The 22,483-nt window shown below is 39.9% G+C and overlaps 2 protein-coding genes across 4 annotated transcripts in view; one reads left to right on the top strand and one right to left on the bottom strand.

The window, feature by feature from the left end:
* The window catches only part of FARS2 (phenylalanyl-tRNA synthetase 2, mitochondrial), a 666,913-nt gene extending 653,140 nt beyond the window's left edge, over positions 1-13,773 (bottom strand). The window contains exon 1 of one of the 2 annotated variants that reach the window (XM_043975416.1): positions 13,637-13,773. The gene's annotated coding sequence lies outside the window, so the exon portion shown is untranslated. Of the gene's footprint in view, positions 1-13,525 lie in introns of both variants that reach the window. The other variant, XM_043975417.1, reaches the window with a different exon arrangement.
* A 1,805-nt stretch (positions 13,774-15,578) lies between these two features.
* LYRM4 (LYR motif containing 4) overlaps positions 15,579-22,483 on the top strand; it is a 218,445-nt gene continuing 211,540 nt past the window's right edge. Inside the window, exon 1 of one of the 2 annotated variants that reach the window (XM_043979363.1) lies at positions 15,579-15,852. In XM_043979363.1, the coding sequence (XP_043835298.1) occupies positions 15,767-15,852 (86 nt within the window). In that variant the 5' untranslated portion in view covers positions 15,579-15,766. The remainder of the gene's footprint in view (positions 15,853-22,483) is intronic. The other variant, XM_043979367.1, reaches the window with a different exon arrangement.

Here is a 22,483-nt window from a genome sequence, read left to right as displayed (position 1 = left end):
AATTTCCTTAATACTTCACCTAATTTTTTTATTCTGAACTTAATGAAGACTAAAAAGAAAAGAATGTTTCCTTACACAAAGCATAAAAGAAAAAGAGGATTATTTAAAACTGCACATTTCTATTGTGTTCAGCTTAAGTTTTAAAAATATATAAAAAATTCAACATGATACTTTCAAAGCTGTCCTCTGCTTCCTTCTAAACTTCCTTCCATTCTCTCCTGTACATTTGAAAAATATTTTAATGACCCACATTTTCTTTACTTATTTTTTTTTTTGGAATGCTATCCCAATCTCTCCCATCCCTGCTCCACTCTTATAAAAGAAAAACATAATCCTTATAACAAATAAGCAAAGTCAAGCAAAAAAACCAAAAACAAAAACAACCTACCAACCCACTTGCTATGTCCATAACTACATGCCTTATTCTATACTTTGAGGCCATGGAATCATGGTCGATCACTTCATTGATCAGAGTTCTTAAATCTTTCAAAGTTGTTTTTCTTCACAATGTAATTGTCATTGTATGAATTTTTTCTTGGTTCTGTTCATTTAACTCTACATCAGTTAATATTTACTTTAACTTTTTAACATTTTCAACATATTTTTCACCATCCTACCCAGTGCCTCCTGGTGGGAGGTGGCCTGACTTGTTGGGGGCATGAAAGCCTAAGGTTGATAAATACTAGAGGGATTTTACCTTTAAGATAAACCATTAAATCACAGTTAATTTTCTGGTATCCCATGACTTTACAACACTTTTTCATAGTTTGGGGGTTTTTTTAATTAGTAGTAAGACCTCCTTGCTTTGGTATTTTTTTTTCATATCAGCAAGTAGTCACATATAAAATTCAACTGTTTGTATTAACTACAATGCTGATATCAGTTAAAATACTATCTAAATACATTTCCATTCTTCCGAAGCTGAAAAAGCAATGAGTTGAAGCAATGTTGCCCATATCCAGAAACTTTGTAAAAATATTGTCATATGCCCTATAGAAAAGTTTAGCAAGATCACTTCAAACTATCTTGGTGACAAGCTGCTAGAATATAAATCCAGCATTTTTACATGCAAAATTGGATTCTGCTTTATAGATCTGCTGCAAGAATAAAGTACATATGTTATAGATAGACCAGTTAAAGGGTATGCCAAAAAGTATTGATGAAAGGTGAACTGTCATATTTTTCAAGGATGTAGGTAGAAAGGATCAATTTCAAAAAATTACTTGATAGAAGGTAAAGTGTAGGATAAGGAAGTGTTATCTAATCTTGCAGAATTCTTTCCCCATTACATAAAATGGGAAGACTAAGGGTTCTTGCTAAACATCTGTCCAATATTAACCTGTAAGAAATGAATTATTTCCATCATTAATCACTGCTTCAGATAAAATACTAATGATCTGACATCTATACATATACTCTATGATTTACAAAGCACTTTGCACAACTCATCTGAATCTCACAACTGTCCTGGGACATAAATGCTTCAGGTATTATTATCCCTTTTTTATAGATGAGAAAACTAGGGCTCAAAAAAGTTGAGTGACTAGAGTGTCAGAGGCAAGGCATATGGCTCAAATTCATGTCTTTCTGATTTCAAACTGCACTGAGCTGCTATTCCATCATATTCCTACCATGCTAGGAATTCAAGGATGATCTGTGAAGCACAGGAACAGAATGGCTATAACAACAACAATAATAACAATAATAACGCAATGGAAGTAGATAATTAGTCCAATCTAAGCAGCTTTTCATGACTTAACATTCAGCTGTCAAATATGAGATTAAAAAAAAAAAGATAAACCAGGTTAGCCTGAGGCAGGGCAGTTACTCTTAATATTTTGAATTCTCTAAAATTCTTAGCTAACAGCAAAGTTCTTCAGAATCCAAAACGAAGGTACCTAATAGGTAAATCATTTTAATCTGACTTGATTGGACCTATGCCCACCATGCAGCTATCAACAACGACTAGCTGTCCCCCAGGAGAAGCTAAGAAAGAGAGATGTAGCTGGGGTACAATGGATCAGAACCAGTTACACATCAACTGATAGCCCCACCCAAAGTACTCATACTAGGGTTCTATTTCCCAGTGATGGTGGCTCTTCTCATATGAGGAATCTTAATGAGGAGCTGAGACAGTTTACTATAAGAGAAGGAATCTCATGCAATTCCTTAGCTAGGATACACATGTAGGATAGTAAACTAAAGAGTAGATGCTCCCAAAGATACTCTCTTATTTGGTGACTTCATCAGCATGTGTATGTATGTACACACACACACACACACACACACACACACACACACACACACACCCTAGTTTCTTTTGCACTCTTGTCACATGTCTCCATTCCCTATTGGATGTTTCTAGCTGGATGTCCCATGGCACTTCAAATTCAACATAGCAAAACTGAACCCAGGGGCAGCTAGGTGGCATAGTAGATAGAATGCTGACCCTGGAGTCAGGAGGACCTGAGTTCAAATCTGACCTCAGACACTTAACACTTACTAGCTGTGTGACCCTGGGCAAGTCACTTAACCCCAACTGCCTCACAAAAAAAAAAAAAAAAAACTGAACCCATCATCTTTCCCTTCAAACCTTCTCACCTTTTGAACTTTTTCTTTTTTTGGCTGCACACATCACCATATTTCTATTATTATTATTGTTGGGTTTTTTTTGGTGAGGCAAGTGGGGTTAAGTGACTTGCCTAGGGTCACACAGCTAGTAAGTGTCAAGTGTCTGAGGTCAGATTTGAACTTAGATCCTCCTGACTCCAGGGCTGGTACTCTATCCACTGCGCCACCTAGCTGCCCCTGGATCACCATGACATTATCCCTGACTCCTCCTCCCTCATCCCACACATCTAAATTAGATATTAACTTTTGTCACTTCCAACTCCACAGCAATTCTAGCATCCATCTGCTCCTAAGTAGAGCCAGTGCTGTACACTAGAAAGAGCAATGGACTTGGAATTAGAAAGAATAAGGTTCAAATACTACATAAGACACTCATTTAGATGTGCAACCAGGGGTAAGTAATTTAACCTGTCTGTTTTCTCATCTGTAAAATGTCCATAAAGATCTCTCACAGCTGTTGTGAGGATAAAATAAGATTATAATAAATTTAAAGTGCTTTACAAACATGACAACAGCATATTAACTATTATTATTACTGTCATTATTATCTCACATAGATACCAGTCTAGGTCAGATTCAGGTGCCTATCATCTTTCAAAGAGCCTCTTAATTGGTGTCCCTATGTCAAGTCTATCCAGAATGACTTCATCAAGACTAAGGACTCTTGCTAAAACACCTGGCCAATATTAACCTGTAAGAAATGAATTATTTCCATCATTAATCATTGCTTCAGATAAAATGCTAATTATCTAACATGTAAAGGAAACCTAACTTCGTTTTTAGAAATTGTGATCACATGTATCGATCAAAGGAATAATGTAAATATAGTTTACTTAAATTTTAACATAGAATTTAACGAAGTTTCTCCTGTTATCTTGATGGAAAAGACAGAAATTAGAAATAGGACAGTACACTTAGATTTAGAACTGACTGAATGGTTTGAACTCAATTCTTTGAAACCAACTTGGAAGTAACTAGGTTTCCAATAGGGTACCCCAGGTAGTTTTTGTTTGGCCCTATGCTGCTCAATATTTTTATCAATGACTTTGATAAAGGCATATATGATAGGACAAGGGTTCCCCTCAATCCTCTACAACAGAAATTAATCTTCCCTAAAATGCAACAAAACTGTCCCAGAACCTGATTGGCCCTTGCCTCCCTTGACATAGGTTTCTGGTTACCCAAGGGCATAAAAGTACCACCAATGTGGAATAAGGGCCCCCTCTAATGTAGTGGATGTTTGAAGACCACACAAGTCAGGACACTGTACTCTGCTGAGCAAGCATAATTCCATAAGCAAGAAGAATACAAAGAAGTTAAAGCTAAATAAACCTCCTTAATCAATGACTTATGAGTGCCTTATGTTGTCCCAAAATTGAACATGCACTAGCAGTGTTCATATAAGGCCCACCATCAGTAGCATAGGTGGCAGGCATATTTAGCAAATTTGCAGGTAACACAAAAGTAAAGGGGACAGCTACATTGGATGACAGAGTAAGTATCCCAAAGGATCTTAGCCTAGAATGTCACACTAAATTTAACAAGGGTAAATATAAAGCAATCATACTTGGGTTCAAGAAAATCAACCAGAAGTTTAAAAACAGAAAAAGACCTGGAAAATGTAGAGGACTAGTAGTAGGCCTCCACCAGTCTCGGACAACCATGGATCGGCACCTTGAAGAGCCACAGGCCGCAGTGTGGCTGTGCAGTCCAATGTGGGAGCCGAAGCTCCTGATTGACTTCTAACCAGTAACTGCCGCATCCCGTGTTGTATCTACCCCATGAGGAGTAGCTGGAGTGTCCTCTGCAGGGCGCTGGCCTGGGCAGATCAATATGGAAAACAAGCTGGTGCCCATGCAGCAGGATTTCCCTCTCTGTGACACTGGTGGATCCAAAGGAGAGGCAGAGCCAGTACAGTTTGGCACCAGTGCCACCGCAGGAGTTGCCAGAGGGATGTGATGTCCAACATCCAACTGCCTAAGGGACTCTGACTCCTGATTTTTCCTCGGGGTTAACTCCTGAAGCCTTTCCCATATATGGGTATAGCCGCAAGGCAGAGGAGGTTTAAAATCAAGGTTTCCTTCCCCTAGGCGGGTTGCCTGCCAAGGCTAATGAGCCCCACCTGCCAGAAGCAACTGGTTTTAAGGACTTTTTAGAGGACTACAAGGTCAATAAGCCTCAAGAGGATAAAGAGTCAGGCAAAAAAGCTAATGAGATTTGGGGCTGCACTAAAAATGGTCTGAGTTCCAAAAAGAAGGAAATGGTTAGCTGTTAGTAGCCTACCAGAGGCCACATCTTGTAGCACTACCAATTTAAACTTAAATTACCTTAGAAGAAATCCAGTATAATCCCTTTGGGTTTTGGTAGAGCAAGGGAGCCCAAAGGGGCTAAGTGACCCGCCCTAGGTCACACAGGTAGTAAGTGACAGAGATGAAACACAAAGCCAGGTCCTCTGGCTCCAAATTCCATGTTCTTTCCACTGTATCATGTTGTGCCTCATTTTTCTACATTTTTGAAAGGACATTCGTAAGCTGGAAAGCTTACTCATGAGCTTTTCTGCCCATCCATGTTTGGGTTAGGAGGTCTGTAAGCCTTGGGCTTTTATCTCCCCACTCAGGCCACCACTATGGGGCCAATAATACATTGTTTTGTCTGTCTTATTTATTCTTTTCTGCTCTTAGGTGAAAGAGTATCCGATTAGGCTGAGACCTTGTTAGCTTTAAAAAGTCAAGAGAGTGAGCCACCAGAGGTCCAGAAGTTGGGGTCCATGCTGGATTTTGTAAACAGCTGAGCCCAGTGAAGAAAAATTTCAGGTGACCTACTTAATCAAGCACAGAAGCAGAGTAATGACAGCCAAGAGGGAGAGGCTCATCCATGGGTTATGCCACTGTCCTCAAGAACTGAAGTGGTACAGGGGAGTGTCTCCCATGTGGAGAGAAGAAAATGTTAGTACTTATAATCTTTGTTATATCCACTCAGTAAAGAACACTTTGAAAAAGCTTCTTTTTTTCCTTTTAAAAAAGCATCCGGGACAGCTAGGTGGCTCAGTGGATAAAGCACTGGCCCTGGATTCAGGAAGTCCTGAGTTCAAATTCAGTCCCAGATACTTGACACTTACTAGCTGTGTGACCCTGGGCAAGTTACTTAACCCCAATTGCCTCACCAAAAAAATAAATAAAAGCAAGAGGTAAGCACTATTTAAAAAAAAAAAAGCATCCATGGCGGGGCAGCTAGGTGGCGCAGTGGATAGAGCACAGGCCCTGGAGTCAGAAGGACCTGAGTTCAAATCCAGCCTCAGACACTTGACACTTGCTAGTTGTGTGACCCCGGGCAAGTCACTTAACCCCCACTGCCTCACCAAAAAAAAAAAAAAAAGAAGAATCATCCACAGAGAAGCAATCAAGATGATGAAGGAAAGGCTCTGGGTCTGTTATATGAGGAGGACCAGCTGAACAAAATAGGAATATTAAACCTGGAAAAGAGAAGTCTCAGGCAGGACATGATCAACGTCTTCAAGTTTCAAGTGTCGTGCTGAAGAGGCTTCTTGACCTTCTTTGAGTCACAGCCCCCGTTGGCAGTAAAGTCCATGAACCCCATCTCAAAATAATGTATTAAATGCCCAAAATGAAAGAGGATTAAAAGAAAAATCAATTATATTGAAATGATGCCATCAAAATATTTAAAAACATTGCTCATGGACCTAAGGTTAAGAATCCTTTATTCTGTTTGGCTTCAGAGGACAGAACCAGGTAAAAGTTACAAAGAGACAAGTAATGTCAGTGCTGGACCTCAGAAAGGAGAAATTATCTGAGACAGCAAAGAGATGCAAAGAAGTATTTAGGCTTCATAACTGGAAAAATATCATGATAATTAGAATTACCCAAAGGGAGAATAATCTGCTTCGGAAGGAAGTGGGTTCTCCTTAGAAGGAGGCATTTAAGCAGAGTCCAGAAGGCCAATTGTCCTGTCTGTCGTGGTGGCAAATCTCTTTTCAGAGACGGGTTGGGCTACATTGCCACTGATTTCTCTATCATACCCCAGGAAACCGATTACTGTAAAAACTTCATCATCCTGCAAGATCTCAACACCCTTGGGACTCCACCTCATCACTACCCTCTGTCCCTCTGAGTAGAGGATGAAGCCACAAACTCCAAAATCTCCCTTCAAGGAGGCGGCCCAGGTCAGAACATCATCTCATTTCTTCCCTGCCCAGCTGGCTGCATCTTGGGACAGATATTTCCATCATCCACCTGCACCAGGATACCTTCCCAGTGCCCATCTACCCCCTCTTTTCAACTTTCTTTGGTGTGTTGTAAGCTCCTTAAGGGCAGGGATTGTATTTTTTTCATATCTGTATCCCCAGTGCTTAGCACAGGGTCTGGTACATGGTAGGTACTTTGAATGACTGACCATGGTCCATTCCAACAATAAGATTCTATGATGCTGCTTCTTTGATTTATATCCCAAACAAAATTATTAAAGACTTAGATGGCAGTAACTTTCACCAGAACTTCTGGTATAAAGAACTAATATTTTCAAAATAATTCCAACTCACTTTCTCTACCAATATAATAATTTATTTTTTTATTTAAATATACAACTAAAACCAAGCAACCAAAAAAACTACTACAAAATGGTCATCCATTATAACTGGCAGGGGAAAAAATGTAGACTTGTTACTGAACATTAAAATAAAATAAATATTCATATTTACTTAGATCTATCTTACTATGTATCAGAGAGAGGAAGGAAAAGATTTATTTTATCTTAAATGAAGCAAATGGAAAACCTCTTGCTGAAAGGTAATATATTTTATAAAATCGACTGTCAATTTACTCATCATTTCAGGGTGTGTGCCTACAGCTAAGGTAACTCTAAGACACTGGGACAAGGGATCAATGAAGTTGGAATCTCTATTAGCAATTTGCTATGACTTTCTAAGTCTCTCAAAATAGATTTTAATTAAGTATATTTGAAGAGTGCTTATACAGAACTACTAATGAGCCTCAGAAGAGCCCTCCCAAGAGGAAATTATTCATCTATATGAACAGACAACTAAAAAAGACCTATTAAACTGGTTATCACTAAGCCTTATCAAAGGGATGCTAATAGGGAGAAATGCAAATGTAGCTTAAATGACTAAAAGTTACAGTAAAATCAACATTTCAGAATCTCTGAATATTTATACTATGTATCAACATTATTTATATATACTAGTTAGCTTTACAAATAAGAGAATTCTATTAAAAATGTGACCAACTACATTAAAATTCAAACATACATGCATGAAATAAAACTAAGTTATCCAATAAAAATGATACAATGCTCATTTACAAAAGCTGTGCAAATAAGAGAGGACTCCATTAAAAATATGACTAAATTAAAATTCAAGTATAGATGCTGGAATATAACCAAGTTATCCAATAAAAATGCTACAAAGGTCATTTAAATGTTTTATAGCTACACAAGGAATATACAGCATTCAAGACACAAACATGACTCCAGGTCTAAAACTTAATTGTACTCCCAAACTGACTACAATAGGTCAAATTCAAGGTCTTATTTTAATTATATCAACTTTCCAACACAGAAAAGCATATAATAGCAACCTTAAATGGAAGAAGATAGCACTAAGAAAGAAAACACAGATGAAGCCATAGAAACAAATAAAGAATATGCACAGAAGGCTTGGAACCATCCATTAATTATATGAAGAGAATTATTTCTTCATTACATCATAATGAGCACTCTTTATTCTACACAAGCATTTCTTGATACGTTGTTTTGGCAGGCAGCTTAAAGCCAGTGAATAACATGTTAGACAGCTTATTGTTCACATAATAATCCACTGCTATTAGGGTAATTTCTCTTTTAAAAGCAGAAAGTATTCGAAGACAATCTTTGACATAATGGTCTTATACGAATAGATATGGAGCAGCTAGACAGCAAAGTGGAAAGAACACAGGGCCTGGAGTCCAGAAGACTCTTCTTCCTGAGTCAGATACTTACTAGCTGTGTGATTCTGGGTAAAACACTTAGCCCTGTTTGCCTCAGTTTCCTCATCTGTAAAATGAACTGGAGAGGAAGTGGCAAACCATGCCAGTATCTTTGCCAAGAAAACCCCAAATGGGATCAGTGAAGAGTCTGACTACTGAAACAAACTTCACAACTCTGAGGAACAATCTTCAATCAATAGTACTTGGGATCAATAAAGCAATTATTAAACAATAACTCTAGTAGTACAATAGCGGAGTTTTGCTGAAAATAAAATTTGAAAGTTTAGTATCTAGCTTATATTCTGCATTTGATCTGCCAAACAGAGCTTTCAGCTTAGTTGGAATGCAAATTCAAAGAGTCAACTATAAGGAGGCTATTGGAACCAGGGAAAAGCTTGGAGAGCTGAATTCAAATCCCTGTTCTGCCACTTACTACCTCTATGCAGATGATTCTAAGGTCTATTTATTCAGCCCTAACCTCTCTCTTGACATTTATCCTTGAATTACCAACACTGCAATTAATGGACACCTCAAACTGATTGTCCTGTAAACATATCAGCCCCAACATGTCCAAAATAGAACTCATCATCTTTGCCTCAAAAATGTCTCCTCTTCCTAACCTAGCTAGTATTGTCAAGGGCACTAGTCAGTCAGTCAATAAACATTTACAAAGTGTCTACCACATGCCACAAGCTGTGCTGAGCACTAGGAATACAAAAAGAGGCACTATAGCACTCAAGGAGTTCTTGTTGCCATTTTCCCAGACTAGCAAACTTGGTGTCATCCTCCACTTATTATTACCCATGCTCACTTGCCATATCCAATCTGTTGTCAAGTCTTGTTTCTGCTTCCACAGCATCCCTCCTACATGTCCTCTTCTTTCCACTCATATAGTCAACATTCAGGTGTATGTCCTCATCATCTCACACGTGAATTATGGCAATGGACTTCAGGTCACTCTGCCTCAAGTCTCTCCACACTTAAGGCTATTCTCCACTCAGCAGCCAAAGTGATCTTTTAAAAATGCAGGTCTGAACATGTCACACACACACACATACACCATTAAAAAAAACCTCCAGCAACTCTCTATATACTTAAGAATCAAATACAAATTTTTAATCACTGCTAACAATGCCAAGGTTGTTGGATCCCTTAAGCTCTGGACTTCTGAGCTACAGTAGGCTAAGCAAGTTGGGTGTCTTTACTCTGTCCAGCATCAACATGGTGACCCTTAAGTGGGAAGAATGAGTCTAGGTCAGAAAGAGTCAAAGTTTCAGTGTTAATCAGCACTAGGATCAAGGCTTTAAGTGACTGCTGCATTCCAAGGCTGGGCAAGAGAAGGAGACATAGTCTCAAAACAGACCATATCACACTCCCCTACATGACAAATTCTAATTGGAGAAGTGCTATGTGTTAAGCATTCTGCTAAGCACTTTATAAATACCACTTCATTTGAACCTTTCACAATCTTGTAAGGTAGGGACCATGCTCCCCATTTTGCAGGTAAGGAAACTGAGGCAGACAGAGGATAAGTGACTTGCCTAGGGCAAATCGCTAGGAAGTATCTGAGGCTGTATTGAAACTCAGGTCTTCCTGATTCACTGTCAAATAACATCTCCATTTCACCATAATTGTTCCCTCTTCCAGGCTCAAATATAAAATCCTGTTTGGCTTTCAGAGTCCTTCACTACGAGTCCACTTCCTACCTTTCCAGTTTTCTTACACTTTACTCCCCTCCATATACTTCACCATTCAGCGACACCTTCTTGCTTTTCCTCACACCCTTTTTAATTTCCCAATGCCTTACCTTTCTACTGACAGTGCCCAATGCCTGGGATGGTTGCCTTCCTCACCTCTCATTTCTGTCTGCCCTGGCTTCCCTCAAGAACATATTTGGTAACATATTACATGAAACACAGCTTCCCCTAAAACTCTCAGCAGTGATTTGAACTAACCAAATGAAAAGAGAAAAACTAAATATGTTTGGGATGTGTAAAACTACTTTAGAATACAGTATCACATGAGCTGCTTATTTCAATACTAAAACAACCACAGTGGGATTTTTTTCTCTACTGGGCCTTCTGCTTAATTCATCAGTGAAGCAGAACTATAGTTTCTTTGGCAAGGGTTCTCTACTGACCCAAGCTGATTGACAACTTCTCCCCTACTTAATGATCATCTTCATAAGCTATTGGGGGGGGTCATCATCACCTGGTTGTCAGCCACCTAATGATGAAAGCTGCTTTCTATTGATGCCTATAATTACAACACAACATAATATAAATATATCCAATTCAACAAACATTAAACCCTTACTCCTGGCAAAGCACTGTGCTAGATAATTATAAACTCATTCAGAAGGATCTTCTCTTATTTATCACTTATACTAATAGCTTAACTTGTTAAATCGATAGATGTCTAAATAAATAAGCTATATTATAATTTTATCATTAGATGTCTGTCAGATGAATCTTTTGGTAAATTTATTTGATTGCAATAAACTACTTTTGGGCAGGTGCTGCTCAGAGAGCATAGTTATTTGCATATACAAAATCAATTAGAGGGAATGTTGGGTACAAGTAGTTAGAAGATTTCCTGGCTGTTAAAATACAGTCTAATTTTTGTGAAGATGCATATAGCTCATGATTTCCAGTATAATTTCTGGAAGGACTTACTCATGATATACAAGTGTGAAGTTTCTAAGAAGTCCACAAGCCTTTGGCTTCTTTCATTTCTTAAATCTGAACCATATTTTAATATACATTTCACCATTCCTTCCTATGCCCTCTTTCTTTCTTTTCCTTGTGAGGCAATTGGGGTTAAGTGACTTGCCCAGGGTCACACAGCTAGTATCAAGAGTTTGAGGCCGGATTTGAACTCAGGTCCTCCTGACTCCAGGGCCGGTGCTCTACCCACTTTGCCACCTAGCTGCCCCTCCTATGACCACTTTCATATTGAAGTCATCAACTATTAATGTGTTGACTTGTCCAGAACCTGTCAAATGCTTCACAGAATTTCTTCTAATTCTTTATCCTCTGCAACAGTTGCTTCTATTAGGAGATTCAGTAGATAGAACACTGGACTTCAAATCAAGAGACCTGAACTCAAATCCAGCCTCAAACATTTACTAGCTGTGGGACCCTACGTGACTCACTTAACCTGTTTTGCCTTAGTTTCCTCACTGTAAAATGGGGAATAATAATAATATCCATCTTCCAGGACTGCTGTGAGGATCAAAGGGGATAATAGTTATAAAGTGCTTAAGACAGTGCCTGGCACATAGTAAATACAATATAAATGTTAGCCATTATTATTACACTTAGAAACACAGCACAGTAGGAAAGGCATAAAGATTGTTGGACTTGGCGTCAGAGGAGATTTGGCTTTAAATTCATAGACCTACTTTTATCTAGTTGTGTGATCACAGATATGTCAGCCAGTCAATCAATAAGCATTTAGTAAATATCTACTATCATCCAGGGATAAATGTGCCAGTCAAGGAGCATACAAAAAAGGCAGAAAATAATCTGTGCAGTTAAGGAGCTCAGTCTATTGGGAAAGACAATATGCTAACAAACAGAAATATATACAGGATAAGCAGGGTCAATCTCAGAAGAAAGGAGCTAAGACTAAGGATGAAGGGAAAGGGGGCAGCTAGGTGGATAGAGCACCGGCCCTGGAGTCAGGAGAGCCTGAGTTCGAATCCGACCTCAGATACTTAACACTTACTAGCTGTGTGACCCTGGGCAAATCACTTAATCCCAATTGCCTCACAAAAAAAAAAAAAAGGACTAACACTAAATACTTTTTTGCAGAAGGTGGGACTTTGAGACTTGAAGGGAACCAGGGAATCCAGGATGTTGAGATGAGGAGGGAAAGAACTGGGAGACAACCAGAAAATGCCAGGAAAAGGCAAGGAGGCCTGTGTCTCTGGATCTGAGCTCATGGAGGGGAATAAGGTGTAACAAGAAAGGTTGGCTGATTGGTTGGTTAGTTGGTTGCTTGGTTGGTTTGTTGCCATTTATTCTCAAAGGGTACCAAAATGACATCTCTATGTTTGAATTAAGTTACACTGTGTCCAACTATGGCTGATCAGACCAATATGAGCTCGTGAGATGAAATCTGTTCTAATGCAGAAAAGTTCTATTGATCAAACCTACCACATTTATACTTTGATACTGTGATTTCTATGCAAAGGTTGTCATAGGGAAGAGTCAAATATGTCAGGAAACACGGGTCAACTGTTAAAAAAAAAAAGGGAGGGGCATAAAAGACTTTCAGTATAGGCACATACCTATCATGAACTCTTTCTTCAAAAAAGTGAATCGAGGGTGTGGATATGACGGGCACCAAATAACATGAGGAAAGTTACTGTAGAGATTTGAGTGGGGTTTGGGGGGAATGAAAAAAAAGACGAGGAAAGGAAAATTATTCTCCTGTTTCGGTGTATAAAAATATAGTCGAACAAGTCTTTATCTTATGACATTTTACTCATAGAACACAGAAAATACGTGAAGTCCTTTGCCACCAATCACACTTGGATTAGAACTGACCCAGGCCTTCCTGGTCCTGAGCTCAGCTCACATTCATAGGAGGGAGAAAAAGAAATAAATTCGGCACAGTGTCTAAACCTGAACCACCACGAAACTAGTCAAAGTCAACAAGGGTGGGAAAGTGCGTGTGACGACTTCCTGAGGTAACAGGCATGAGTGTCCATTCATCAAAAGCGTGAAGAAAAGGATTTCCCGCACTTCTTGCCTCCTTTCTGAACTTCCTGCAGACTCCTTGAACTAAAAAAAATAAACTATTGTTTGTTTGTTTTTTAAAGCGCTGAATTCCTCCAAGACAGACCTACTGTTGACATTTTCCCACAAAACGAATGTGACAAGACTCCTTACCTAATAGATAAGACACTAGAAAATCACTAGGGTCAGAAAAATCCACGTCCAATTTCAAACTCCCGCTAGTAACCCACATGAACATTTCCAGAAGGTCAGCTCCGCACTCACCCGCTCTGTCAGAAGAACCTAGACGCCGAAAAATGCGAAAACTGGCGATTCAGGCGCAGGTTCGCTCTCAAGAAAGGGACTCTACCTAGGGAAAAGCTAATTCTCGTGCAGTCTGGGCGCAGCCATCTTGAAACTCACACGGGCCCTTTCTGAAAGACCCCACAAACAAGTCGTCCACAGCAGTGCCTGAACATAAATAAAAGAGCCATTCCCCGAACAGCTTCACCGTGCCCCCCTCGAATCCCATTGCTCTCAGCACTCTACTTCCTGAGCTTCATTTTTCTGCTCTAAATTCTTTAGGAGCAGTTTGTTTTTGGTAGTAGTGCATTAAAGTTACAGGCACTGATTTGACTAGCTAAAAGCAAACAGGCTAGAGGGATATGTGTGCTTAGCAATCAAGTTTAAAATGGGTCCATAGATTTAGGAGCATAGGAGCATAGATGATACAGTTGAAAGAGGTCATCCAGTCTAACCTTCTCGTTTGACAAGTGAGGCAATTGAAACCCCAAGACGTGAAATGACTCAATTCATACCTGGAGAGGACCTCTGAGGTCTAGCTCTCACCTGAAAACGAATCCCCAGTATAACCACTTCACTAAGTTGCTCAGGGTCTGCTTAAAGACCCTGGGAAAAGATAGTTCTACTACCACTTGAGCAATCCATTCTTCTTTCTTTCTTACTTACTTTCTGGTTAAACATTCTTATTTATATTTTTCTGTTCCAATATCTATCCCTCCTTCCCCTCCCCACTTCCCGAGGCGGCAAACAATCGGATACGGGTGCAAAGCATCATCATATGTGTCACTTAATGAAAGAATGTGAAAAATGGCATGCTTCCGTCTGTTCCATTATGAAGAATTATGAAAGGGAGGGAGGAGGTTAAGAAGAAAGGAAAGAAAGGAGAGAGGAAAAGAGGAAAGGAAGGAGGGAGAGAGGGGAGGAGGGAAGAGGGAGGGAGGGAAGGAAGGAAGGAAGGAAGGAAGGAAGGAAGGAAGGAAGGAAGGAAGGAAGGAAGGAAGGAAGGAAGGAAGGAAGGAAGGAAGGAAGGAAGGAAGGAAGGAAGGAAGGAAGGAAGGAAGGATTGATTTTCTGAATTTTGTTTTCATTGCAATTTCCACCTCATTCTGTCCTTCGGGGCAAAAGAAAATAAGTGTAATCCCTTTTCTACTTGACAGACTTTCAGATAATGGAAAACATCTATCTTATCCGCTCTGAGACATCTCTTACCAGGCTTACCCAATGTCATACAGGTAGTAAGTGAGATTTAAACTCTATACTTCATCCTAAGCGCTAGGTAGAGAAATCGCTTCCCACCAGGGGCACGCTTAGGCTGTATGGGACCACAGATTCAGACCCAGAGACGGGATCCTTAAAAAGATAAGAAAACGGGACAAGGAGTTAGGAAAGATGGTAGCAAGGTGATACATCACCTGCTCTATCTGGGACGTACTTCTGTCTCCTACACCCACAAAGACACAGGTTAATCACAGCCTCCTAAATTCTCAATTTCCTCATGTGTAAGACGAGCGAAGTGGACTAGAAAACCTGTAAGGTCCTTTTCCCAGCCCTAGAAACTAGAAAAACCAAATGTCACTCATGCATGAATCTTGGTGACATAGCAGAGCCCCTAGCCTCGCACCCCGTGGTTGGATTCTATTTTCACGGGCTCTCCTTTGTCAGTTCGCTTGAAATGGACCGAAGAGCAGGAGAGGCTCCCTGGCGTGGTGGTGAGGGAAGAAGGGAGGCGCCCCGGCAAGACAGTCCTAACTTATTCTTTCCAAGTTAAAGCTCAATGGCCCTCCAGTTGCGGGCTGGGGCTCAGGCTGTAGGAGTGGATCCGCGCCTATGTTTTGACTTTCCACGCCTCCCCTGCTTAGCTGCCTCTAGTCCTGCCTGTTTTCTTTTTACAAAATAACGCGGACTCTGGAGCCCTTAGAGGGCCCTCGGCAGGCGCCGGAGAAACGAAGAGGGCGGAGTGCGGAGCGCCGCGCTGAGCCCGCGGCCCCAGCTCCAGATTCGACCAGAGCTCGCGCCTCGTCGGTCCCGGCTTTTATTCGAGACCTCCCCTCCGGGTCAAGTGGGACCTCTGGGGAAAGGACCCGTTTGTTTTCTGCCCCACCTCCTCCCAAGATGGCAGCCTCCAGTCGGGCACAAGTGTTAGATCTCTACCGGGTAATGCTGAGAGAGAGCCGCAAGTTCACCTCCTACAATTACAGGTGACCCGCAGCGGGCCGGGGCCGGGACTAGGGCCGGGATGGGGAGAAGACCGGGGACTCGTGGGGCCCGGGGCCATCCAGATTCTCCCCACAGCTCTTCTCCCCCCCCCCACCCCACAACGGGACAACCACGCGAATGCGTGCCTGATCCAAAGGACGACCCGGAGCGGGGACCTGGGGGTCTGGGGGCAAGGTCTCCATCCCAGCCCCCAAGGGTGGGGTTTCCACCTGGTCTGTGACCCCGTGAAACCTTGGATCCCTTCTTAGAATGATACTGTGAAAGGCATAAAAAATAAATACACAGCATGACGAAGGAAGCCAAGGTTATTATAATACGGTTATCCAAGTGTTTGGGGAGGGGGTAAGCCCCAAGTTCACGGACTTCAGGTAGAACCCCCGGTCTGGGAATGCACCAAGCTAGGTCTGTGCTCCTAAGCAGGAAATTGTGTTTGTGGTTTTTCCTTGTCGAAATGAAGTCCTCTTCCCAACGCATGGTCGAAATTAGGGTTACTGATATTCGAGTAACAATTATTATTAGTAATAATAGCTAACATATCGCTGTAAGGCTTGCAGAGTGCTGGATACACGTCATCTCATTTGCACTACAACCCTAGGATGTAATTTACAGTAATAAGGTGCGTGGGACACTTCTTAATGGTGTGAACGGAAGGAAAGATTTCTCTTTAAAGGGTATGGGCATTTTGCTTAAGAAGCCTAAAACAAGCATTGTACCAGGTAGGACTTTCCTAAGTACAGGGGACTGAATTGTTTTCCCCTGTTCTCTTTTCTCTTTGACCCTTCGGCTCTCTATGTCCTTGGTGAAAGACGAAGGTGATGAATCAAAGCAGGAAGGCTTCTGGGAAGAAGCCTGTTGCTTGTGGGACTTCACCTGGGGACAGAGGAGATAGCCTCTAGTTACCTATTATAGAGCTTTCTGTCTTGGTCCTAGTTTTGACTACCGTTTTGTTTTGTTTTCTACAATATGACTGTGACATGCTAAGAACCAGTTTATCTCAGCTATCAAGTCAACTAATGTGCTCTGGAGTTTCATTACTAAAAGTGGAGGGAGATGAGAAACAGACTGTTTGTACCATATTTGGAGTATTGTATTCAGTTCTGAACTGAACTTTAAAAAAAAAAACTTAACTAGTTGGCTCCTATAAAGAGGTCTGCCAGGATGGTGATGAGACTTGACACCATCTTATAGAAAATCGTTTGAAGTAATGGGATATTTAGCCTGATGACGTGATAGATTCCTGCAGACTTTGGAAGGTTGCAATTTGTGATTCCAGAACATAGAAGTAGTTTCAGTGTGTAGGCACAATGGCAAACCTCAGCTTAGTGTAAGGAAAAATTCCTAATAATTTTAGTTGTACAAAAAACAAACCAGGCTCCCATGAGAAATAGTAGATTCTCCTATGAATGGTATTGTTCAAACAGCAGGGAGATGATGGCAGAATGTCATATCGAGGATTTATGCATTGTGTAAAGGTAAAAAATAATTTCCTATGTTCATTCATAAATAAATCCGTCAAAATACTATGTACTATGCTGGGGAAGATAGTATTTTTGTAGGACTAAAGGAACTTTCAGACTATGAAAAGGATAATACAAAACCACAGATAACTGATATCAAAGAAGTATATTACCAAATGCAAAACATGGTGTTTTGAGGTACAGTGAAAATGTCATAACCACTGGGAGAGATCTTTGAAGACTCTATAAAGGAAGTAGAATTTGAGGTGGGGAATAAAGTAGGCAAAGAAGGAGATGGATAATATTTCAGTTATAGGAAACAGCATGAGCAAAAGTGTAAGACAGTGGTGTCAACTTCAAATATAAATGGATCCCTGCAGGCTGCATATTTACTTTTTTTAAAAAGTACACAAATGACTATTATCTATGTTGTATTTTTAATTTGTTTTTTTTTAAATATTTCCCAATTATATTTTAATCTTGTACTGGCATCACTCAGGCAATCTTGTAGGCTGCATGTATCAGGTGTCCAAGAGCTTAATGCTTGTGGTGTAAGACATAATCATAGAGCAGAGAATGACTGGAATGGAGGGTGCTTTTGGAGTGTTTCCTCTCTGCTTAACCCTAAGCAGGCAGTAGCCTGCTCCTGTGTCTCAAGCCCAGCTTCTAGTACCCTACCTTTCCACACAAAATGGTGGAACCACTGTGTTCTCTGTTCCTGACTTCTAGGAACTTAACTCATAATTATCTGGTTATGGGGAAACAGTAATATCTGTGGTGCTCATAATAGAAAAAGGATTGAGATACACAGTTGAGTTTTTGCTGGGATTAGGGGAAAAATTATTAACGACATGTGTCCCTCATGGTGTAGTATAAAAAACACTGGTTTGGGAGCAAAGAAACTTGAATTTGGGTCCCAATTCTGCCAAAACCTACTTTGGTGACACATTAGATGAAATTCTAGGCCAGGAGTCAAGACTGGAATCCAAATTTGGCCTGAAACTCTAGTCATATAACTCCAGGCAAGTCACTTAATCTCCCTCTGTCTCAGTTTTCTCATTTGGAAAATGGGGATAATAATCACACCTACCTCCAAAGGTTACAAAGAAGAAATGGGAATATTGGTTAAGTATTTTGCAAATCTTAAAGTGCAGTATAAATGCTAGTTTTCGAGTTTTATTGTTTTACTGCAGAATTTGAACCTCACTCAAGAGGTACTAGGGATCCACCTAAGGTTTTTTTCGCAGAAATGTGACATAACCAGATTTCTGCAGAAATAACATTACTAAGGCAGTAAATCGAAGGGTGAAATTCAAGAAGAAATAGTGAAGGTGAAAAAACCTCTTAGAAAGTTCTGATACTACCCTAAGCAGTAAAGACCTGAACTAGGGTAATAGCAATGTGAATAGAGAAAGGTTACCTTCAGAGCTATCTAGAAAGGGAAAATGGAAAGGAATTGGTAATTTATTAGAAATTGGAGATGAGATTCAAGGAAAGGCCCAAGATTAATCCAAGGTTTTGAACATAGTTGATCTCACACACACACACACACACACACACACTGAAGTAAGGAGAAGCAAATTTAGGAGTAAAGATAATAGTTCATTTTAAAACATTAATATGACTATATCTCAGAATAGATATGTAAACAAAAGAATTCAATATGTCCTGACAAGTTGTACTTGCCCAGTTCTGAAGTTTCAGTCTATAAGCATTTATTCTGTGTTCCCCCATTCTAGATAGATAGATATATGTAATCAAATGAGTATTTGAGTACTTCTAAAATTGGGATGGACCTTAGAGGTTATCTCAGATCTAGCTTCTTAAGCTATGAGTCAGGACCCTATATGGTGTTGTGTAACTGAATGTGGGGCTCGTGAAAAATTTGGCAACAGAAAAAGGTGATATATACCTTTTTTATATACCAATATTCTCAGGGTCACATAAAAATTTCTTTTGCAAAAAGGGATCACAAGTGGAAAAAGTTTAAGAAGCCCTCATCTAAGAGACTTTAGAGATCACAATGATAATTACTAATAATTGCTAGGATTTATTGAGCGTTTAAAGGTTTTCAGAGTGCTTTACCTATGTTATCAGATTACGAAACTGAGGCATAGCCAAATTAATTGGATTGTTATAGGGAAGATTCTAACTCAGGTCTTCAGGATCCCAAGTCCAGCACTTATCCTCTATGCCACCTCAAAACTACTTTGAAAACTGGGAAATGCTATAAATGTAAGGCATTATTATCTTATAGTTCAGCTACCACATTTTAACAGGTGAGGAAACTTTCAGAAATACTGAGTTTTTCAAAGGTGCCATAGCTAGTTACTGGCAAACCCAAAGCTACAAACCTTCATAGGTACTGTTTAGTACTCTTTCTACTAAACTAAACAGCTTCCTTTTCTCTGTTAAAGAGCTGTGCCCAGGGGCAACTAGGTGGCACAAGAGATAAAGCACTGGCCCTGGATTCAGGGGGACCTGAGTTCAAATCTGGCCTCACTTGACAATTACTAGCTGTGTGACCCTGAGCAAGTCACTTAACCCTCATTGCCCCCATCAAAATAAAATAAAATAAAGAGCTGTGCCCTCTGCTATTCAGTTCAAATTGACTAACATAACATCATAGATTTAGAGCTAGAAGGGACTTTGGAGTCCATCCAGTCCTGTCCAACTCCCCATTTTACAGATAAGGAAACTGAGTCGAAAAAAGGCTAAGTGACTTGTCCTCACAGCTAGGATTTAAAGGTGGTCCCTCTACCTTCAAATCACGTCCTGTTCTGGGGGAAGAACCAATAAGACTTGCTAACTAATTAAATATGGTTGGGTGAGAGGGACATGTCAAAGATGACTCTGAGGTTGTGAACTGGGTGACTAGAAGAATAGGATTGTCCTTAATAGGAATATTTGGAGAGTGGGTCAGGGTTAGTGGGAAATAAAATGTTTTAAACATTGGTGATAAGAGACTGGTGCTGAGAGAAGAGATTAGGACTGGATATATAGATTTGAGAATCATTTGCATGGAGATGAACTTGAAGCCATAGGAGCTGATAAATTCACCAAGAAAGAGTGTGATGAGATGGGAGGAGGGTCTACAAGAGAGCCTTGGAGGAAAGTCACAGCTAGGAAGTGGAAGGAGGATAGATATGATTCAGCAAAGGCAATGGAGAAGGTTAAGGCCTATTCTAAACCAGCCCTCAGAGCATGAGAAACAGCAGACTTGAAGAGAGAATGTTTCATGGTTCATCTCATTACTCATAATGCAGGTAAACTGATTCTCTAGTTTCACAAAGACAAGTTGAAATTATTAACTGTTAATAAATGTCAGTTTTACTTTATAGTTTAGGTAGGTCCTTTCTTCCTGTACAGAGTTAAAATGCCAAAATAATGAACTCTATGAAATAATGGCTCTAATGAAGGGAGATAATTACTCACATGTTAGAAAAGCACTCCCTTTCCAGGCCACAAGAGAGCCATTTAATAAATCATCTATTCCAGTGAACACTGCATAGTGTTGTAAGGAACTGAAAATGTCAATGGACCTCCAAAATATGAGTATATCTGGGGGTTTTTTCTACTAATAGTGTCTTAGTCATAAGTTTTACTAACTTGTTACAAATCTCACAACATGAACTTCTCCCTAATAAAGCCAGCTAGGTGGTACCTTTATCTGAGAGTCAGAAAGAAAGGAATTTAAATCCAGCCTAATTTAGTAGCTGTGTGAACCTGGGCAAGGCACCTCTCTGTGCTTCAGTTTCAAAATCTGTAAAATAAAGATAATAACAGCACCTGCCTCACAAGGTTGTTGGGACGAGCAAATGAATTAACATGTAAAGTGCTTTGTGAACCTATCTTCTAGTTATTATTATATTTATTGGTTTCTAATCAGCCAAGAATCTATACAAGGCACTAATGGAAGCATTTAACTTTGGTGAATTCACTAGATCCCTAAGCTCACCTTCCTTATGTCTTCCTGATTTCAAAACAAATCACAGCTTATCCATACTTCTTTCTGCACAGCTCTCACCTCTGTCTTATAAGTCCTCTGCCGAGGCCTTTCCTCTAGTTCTTTTCATATCTAATGGTTAATAGAACAGACTAGAGAAGCTGGACTCAGGAACAGTCTCACATAGGAGGTCAGTTTTCAATAAACCCAAAAGCAAAGACTCCTAGGGTAAGGATTCTTTATTTCATAAGAACTGAGAAAAATTGGAAAGACTGCTCTGAATCATTAAAAAGAAGAGAAATGAAGATTAAAAAAACTTAGATTCATCTCACACTCCTCAAAGTGTCAAAGATGATAATAGCTGTAAATAGAGTTGGAAGGGCTAGGGAAGATAGATATTCTGTCCATAATTGACCTAGTTACTTTTCTGCCATGATTCCAAATTGTTTTCCAACTTTTAGAAAACAGTTTGTCATTGAAAAGTAATTAATTTGGGGGCAGCTAGGTGGTGCAGTGGATAAGGCACTGGCCTTGGATTCAGGAGGACCTGAATGCCCATCAGTTGAGTAATTGCTAAACAAATTGTGCTATATGAAAGATCCATTATGAGGAATTTTAAAAAAAACATGCAAAAAATTGTTTATAAACAAAACAAAGTAAGCAGGACAACAATAACTATAATAGTGTAAATTTTTTAAATCCTAAAAGAGCTTCTGATCGATTATAATGGCCTGGTAGTACAAGAAGGCGTGTGTGTGTGTGTGTGTGTGTGTGTGTGTGTGTGTGTGTGTGTGTGTGTGTGTAAGATCACCCTGGTTTCATTGGAAAGGTAAGGAACTACACATGTGGAATGTGGAATGTTTTGGCCAGATTTAATATAATATAATAATTTTTTCCTTACTGAAAAGGAGGTTTTGGTGAAAAAATTACTATGCTTAAGAAAAAGGAATGTAAATAAAATTTTAAAATATTTGTCTTTGGGTATCCGTATCGCAGTAGATCTGTCTACCTTTTGTTTCTTATTCATCATCTGTGACCATCCTAATTCCTTATTCCATCATACATTTCCCTGGTTAATGTTAGGGGAGAAGGTAGAAAGAGCCCTGACTCTGGAGTCAGGACTTGCGTTCAAATTACAGCTACTACCTGTGTGATAGTGGGTATCACTTAAGCATTCGGTTTTATTACCTCAGTGGGGTAAGAGTTTAT

The sequence above is a fragment of the Dromiciops gliroides genome, chromosome 1, assembly GCF_019393635.1.
Source record: "Dromiciops gliroides isolate mDroGli1 chromosome 1, mDroGli1.pri, whole genome shotgun sequence".
NCBI classification, from domain to species: Eukaryota; Metazoa; Chordata; class Mammalia; order Microbiotheria; family Microbiotheriidae; genus Dromiciops; species Dromiciops gliroides.
Note: the sequence above shows the minus strand (reverse complement) of the source record. Positions and strands in the feature narration are given on the sequence as shown.